The 6,379-nt window shown below is 33.5% G+C and overlaps 1 protein-coding gene across 2 annotated transcripts in view; it reads left to right on the top strand.

Moving 5' to 3' along the window:
- The first annotated feature begins 850 nt into the window (after positions 1-850).
- The window catches only part of LOC125052935, a 101,025-nt gene continuing 95,496 nt past the window's right edge, over positions 851-6,379 (top strand). The window contains exons 1-3 of one of the 2 annotated variants that reach the window (XM_047654026.1): positions 851-928; positions 2,303-2,486; positions 3,426-3,563. In XM_047654026.1, the coding sequence (XP_047509982.1) occupies positions 2,484-2,486; positions 3,426-3,563 (141 nt within the window). In that variant the 5' untranslated portion in view covers positions 851-928; positions 2,303-2,483. The remainder of the gene's footprint in view (positions 929-2,302; positions 2,487-3,425; positions 3,564-6,379) is intronic. The other variant, XM_047654027.1, reaches the window with a different exon arrangement.

Genomic DNA, 6,379 nt, shown 5'->3' with positions numbered 1-6,379 from the left:
CCCGTCAATAACAACTTTGATGCTCCGATCAGCGAGATAGCTGGAAATTGCACAATTTCCCGGGGAGCCCATAGGCTGAGAGCTTCACATGAAGCGGTCTGTGCTAAACCCGATCAGTCATTCTCAAAACCCAAACTTACCGCCAGTGCCTTCAACTTAGCCTCAATTGCCTCTGCCCGACAGCTGAGCGACTCGCTAATCAGGTGGCCCTCTAGATATCTCAGTATAATGGAATCCATTATTGTGGAGAATAAGGAGGTCATTGGGCGATAGTTGTACGGATCAGAGCGATTGCCTTTTTTAGAGATCGGATGTATTAATGCGGTCTTCCAGCATTTCAGGATATTGCTGAGCAAGTACAGGTACCTACCGGAAAAGGCGTGGTAGGACCGGAGCCAACTCAGGAGCACCAGTTCGGAGAATTGGGGGGATGCCCTGGACAGCGCTACGTAGTTTGTTTTTTATACTTTCATATGAATAAAAGATTTTGAATTTTTCCACTTCCATTTTTATATTTCATATGAAAATTTTAACTTCGTCCCCTTTTTATAAATTTATTCTTTTCGAGAAACTCGCGGGCACTTGAAAAAGCTCAATGAAGACCCGTTAACGTAAACTCGAAGAAAAAATATAAAAATAACCGCTTGATATCAATTTCAAAAATTCATTCGTTAAAATAGCTAAATGAGATTAAACTAAGACCCTTAGGGACTTTGTTAAAGCTCAAAAAACTACCACAAAATCGCTGACTCGACGCTTTAAATAGGACGCTTTTTAAATATTTCTCGCATCGATTTCCCAAAGCGCATGTCAGATTTCCCGCCATTTCGGCTTTTCGGTAGTTCCGCGGCGCCATTCATACGAGGCGGTTGTAGCCAACTCTTAGCTTAATTCTGAAAAACAATTCAATTATATCCAAGCCCATACGGTATTTAGATATATATCAGTAATATTATAGTGTATGGTCTGTCAAAGAGTTGTTTTAAACGTTTTTTGTCCTTAGGAAATCTATGACTTTGTGATAAAGTATTAAGATACGGCATATATAGTGATATTTGTCTGTTACAATATTAATATGGAGATTTAATAGTATCATTATTTGTTCACGGTAGAAGGGTAGAAGGTTTTATTGATCGTATAAATTAATTGAAAGGGTAGTGTATATTTCTATATTAGCATTGCTTTAATTAAATACAATCATGCCTTTTTGTATAATTTTTGTTTCTTATGTTTTGTTCTCCTAACTTATCAAAATGCTACATATGTTAATTAGTTTAAATAGTAGTTTAACTTACACACATTAATCATATACATATACAGTATAACTAATTAGCAGATTGTAATGCAATTTTGATAGACTATACATTCGTAAGATACGTATGCCCAGGTCTGTACAGTTTTACGCCCTATCTGAACACAGTAATAATGTAATTGATATAGAATAAATATAAAATTCCACCCGTATCACCACAACCGAGTGTCTTATTAGGCACATTCTGCCACGCATTATGGACCCAATTGGAAATTCTTTTATCACAAGTGTTATTTGGTATAACATCAATACTTTAAACTATATTATTTGAGTTTGATGCAGAATTAGCTCTTGCTAAACGCATTGCGAAAAAGCTTAGCCGTAATATGCATTCTATATAACACTGGGGTTACTTAATAGCTTAGAGATGTCTGTTTAGTATTCATTATTCCCTGTTACATCGTGCGTGCTAAGAATGTTTGAAAATAAATCGATTTGATTACTAGGTCGCAACTACGTTAAGGTCTGACGAAGATATATTAAGAATGTTAAAGTAAATCTTACAAATTCCGGCTGTAAAAACCTCTCACTCGGATATGTGAATGAATGCTACTTAATATACTTATATAGTGTAGGTAGTGAGCCGAGTAAGTAATGATTAAATTAATCTATAATTTGTGTGCTTTTTTTTTCTTTTCTTTTGTAACTTACACTATAGAAAATTGTATTATCACATTGTTCAGAATCCTAGCATCCAAAATTAAAGCCATGATGATTCTTCAATAGGAGATATATATTTGTGATGACATGATGATAAGTGACGTGGTGTACTTAAAAAAATAAATGAAAACTTGTCATGTTTTGACTGAATTTGATATGATTAACCCCTTCTTCAAAGTGCACCTCCACCATAGAATTGAGGCTGTGTGAGATGTCTATTTCTATAATGACAAAAATCCTAAAGTATTTTTTTGATAGATCGATTTAAGTTTCATGTACACGTTTTAGGATAAGCGTCTAAAACTTAAAATAATCAATTTAATTTGATAGCTTTTTTGTGAAAGATAAATTTTGACTTAATGCACTAAACTTTATTCAACGTAATATGCAACCAAAGTGAAGTAAAGTGCATAATAGTGATTGTGAAAAGTGAAGTGAAGTGAGGATGGAGAAGGTTAGCTGATCTAAGAGTCAGCCGCGCACGCCCAAGAAACGCTTGCTTAGACACATCATGGTAAGTTCTTCCTTTAACTAGAAGCAAAATTACAGTAAGAAAAAATATACCGAAGAATATTTAGAACAATCTAGATTTTCAACATCGAATACTGAAGCTAAAGAAACAAGTTTAAGCCTAGTTTTAACTGCAACTTAATAAACAGGTCATTAAAAGGTTTTAAAGCTATAATTGTTATATACCAATTAGAAGCTGCGTAAGTTTTTTGAAAAAACCCGTTCAAGACCCAAGATAAGGGTAAATACTGGATATATGTGTCATTAGACCCTACATCTTGGTAGTTTTTATAATTTAAATAGTTTGCTCGTTTTATTAGATAGAGAAGAATGAAACAATAAATTTAAAGAGGAAAGAATTAAAAGCGAATTCTAAAAAGCAAAATAAAATATGTAATTTAATCGTGATTATTGCATAGATATTGTGAAATTAAAGTATACTTATTTAGTCTTTACTTCAAAATTGTACATGAAACAAACCTTTTAACGCTTAGACAACTATACTTAATGGCAATATGCACACTTTATTGGAAACAAACACCGACCACACCATCCACAAACCATCATACAAAACGCAAACGTACATAATATAAGCAACCCAAAAAACGCACTTTCTTCGCCCAACGCTTTATTCCTTCCGAGGCCCTTTCATCTTTAACTACTTTCTAAAAACAAAATTATCACTAACGTTTCAAAACTCACATGACATACATTCAATAAAAATCTTAAACATCATCTTGTTAAACTGTCCTACGCTGATACAGAAAATATTGTTATTGTGCAACAATAGTTTAATTAAAAATTGTGTTATGTAGTTGACATGTTCAAAAGAAAGAGACTACCCACGACAAAGGGAATCCCACTATGGGGGCTAGTCCACTTTGTTTCACCTAACTATCCTTTTATTGTATATAATAAAGTTTTGCCTTTCCTTCTTTCGTAGCAGGTGTTCGGCGAGTGGGCCCAGGTGGAGGTGGTAGAGCTGGTGAACGACGGGTCTGGGCTGGCGTTTGGCATCGTTGGGGGCCGCTCCTCAGGCGTCGTCGTGAAGAGCGTGCTGCCGGGCGGCGTGGCTGACAGAGTGAGTAACAATTTAACATCAGAATGTTTTATTGATTGGAAAACCGATTTGGCCAAAATTTTGATGTATTAAATCGCGTAAAACAACATATGTGGGGGGGGGTCATAGCAGTAATATCTGTCTATGGTTTTTTATAAGATCGTCTTGCCGATCCGTGTCGAATGCAACTAGCTAAGAATCTCACTTATCTATGTGATGTTGTCTATGTTTTATATATCTACTAGCTGACCCGGCAAACATTTGTTTTGCCATGTATATTATTTCTAGGAAATATTATTTTAGTTCAATAAAAATACAACTACTAACTCTACAATTATAAAAAATTGATCGTAGAGGGGTGAAAATTAGGGGTTGTATCTATTTTTGTATGGTGTATCATAATAAAATAAAAACAAAAAAAAATCTAAAGAATAAAAAAAAATTTTGGGGTGGACACCCCTTATCACTTAGGGGGTTGAAAGATAGATAGTAGCCGATTCTCAGACCTACTGAATATGCATATAAAATTTTATAAAAATAGGTCAAGCCGTTTCGGAGGAGTACCTATCGTAACTAACATTGTGACACGAGAATTTTATATATAAGATATTTGACTGTTATATTTCCAAACTCGAGTATGGATTGTTATATCTGTTAAATCACAGGTTAGGATTCATCATAGCAATTTTATACGAATATATTTTGCCTTTATTAAAAGTCAGAACTCGTCCTTTCGGTTCGTCATAAGTTTGTAATATACTTCACGAAAGTTTTCTTCTCAAAGAACGCTTAAAAAGTTTAATTAATCCTGGACTTTATTATGATGAATGTTTTAAAAATAGAAGAAAACTTCTTCATTAAAATACTCTTAACCTTTTATTATATATTATTAGAATAACATATTATAATAGGTATTTTATATACTTCATAAAAATAATAGATTTCCAATATACAGAAGTTAGCTGACTTGAATTATGTAAATTAAAATAAACTACATTTTTTTCTGAGTTAATTACCTTTTCATTAAAATCATTAATTAAAAGATTAAGAAATCGGTTGCGTAAAACTAGCCCTATATTGTTTTAAATTTACTTTGTAGTTTTTTGAATCAAACATACTAAAAAATATGAAAAAGACATTGTCCGTGAATTAAATCATTTTTATTAAAATATATTATATTTAAGTGCATATCTACTTAAAATTGTCTTAAATACAGCTCAAAGGGCACTTGCACTGATATCTGTATCACCAAAGAGGTTTCGTTATTAACCAAAGATAATTTTTTGTTATTTACTAGGAAGCCCGCCATTTCTATAGTCAACATATTCAAGTCGTTACTAATATATGGTAGCGCCAGCTTTGGCGCCACGCATTTTATTACATTGACCTTTTGTAATATGTATTATCCGCATACACCATATTAAATATAAACATCAAATAATCAATAGTGTATACTTTTAAAATGTAAAATAATGAAAGCATTCCCATAAATTTTCCAATAACGCTTATTGCTTCCATGTTTATTACATGAGCGACAGACGAACAAATGGCCCCTAATCACCCGTATAAGTGGCCCGTCTAGGCACGTCGCACTTACACAATCGATATTGGTATAATCTAAAATAAAAAATACACTAGTTATGTAGAAAACTTCCTCCTTTGGCTTCGGGTTTTAGGAAATACATTTCGAAAATTCTCGTATTAAAATATTGACGTCAACGAAGATATAATTAATCGTGTCTTGGAAGCTTCTCGAAGCGTGGAAAAATCTAGAATGAAAAAAGACGATTGTCGCTTTCGTTTACGAAAACAATTCAATGAAGTTATATCGATATTGCACTTTTCTTCTTGGCTTCCATTATAAGAAAATGGATTATGCCAACGACAATCGTTCATGGGAAAAGCGATATTGAGAACGACGATTTTAATATTCACTCAACGCCAAAGACGGCAAAATCTTAGACAACATTTATTAATTATTGTATCCTTACTGTTATTACTATAATAGAAGCTATATAACTACATATTAATACCTATACCTCAGTACCTCTACAATTAAAAATACTAATAATATAAAACACAAATTTCTTAATATCCTTAACTGGTCATAACCCACCATACCCAAAACAAATAGGGCCGGATACATAAACAGCTCTTTTGTAAAGATTGTATTTTGCTTCATATGGGGCCTACACCATTACAGTCCAAGTGACTTCTGATTAAAGAATTGTAGAAAATCATAATTGCACTTGCACACAGTTCGTGAAGTCGAAACGTGGTAAGACGTTTTGCATATCTGGTTTATGTGATTCGCTAAATCAGGATCTGCATATATATTGCCAAATCTTTCAGCACTAAAACTGTCGCAAACGTTCGACCAATATACATTTTGACATATTAAACTCCAATCTATTTCTTATGTTACAATTAACCACTCGATCAATGTCTTGCTGCAGGCATTATATACTAATCAGTGCTAAAATATTGCACTATGAACATTGTAAATACATAGTTAAATAATTGTCATGACATCTCAATTTTTTTGCTCGTTTGCCGCGCTTTGCGCATACTTGCGCAGTGCTTACTAGTCAGTAAGCACCGAGCAAGTATGCGCTGCTTACATTACCTTCCATCCTTCTCGATCTATTTCTCGTGTATGACTGGCACAATCATTTTTTTGTAGGTAATTTCGACGTCGTCTGCCGCATTCGGCGCAATGATATAGAGTTTCATCTCGTTACTGAATGTGCTCTGCAAGTAGTTTGTTTATTGAGTTATAAAACAAAACTATTATGTTCTTACAATTAAGTTGTTTACTTTTGTATACTGCAATATAT

The sequence above is a fragment of the Pieris napi genome, chromosome 10 (genome assembly GCF_905475465.1).
Source record: "Pieris napi chromosome 10, ilPieNapi1.2, whole genome shotgun sequence".
Lineage (NCBI taxonomy): Eukaryota > Metazoa > Arthropoda > Insecta > Lepidoptera > Pieridae > Pieris > Pieris napi.
The sequence above is the reverse complement of the archived record's forward strand: the minus strand, read 5'-3'. Positions and strand labels throughout refer to the sequence as shown.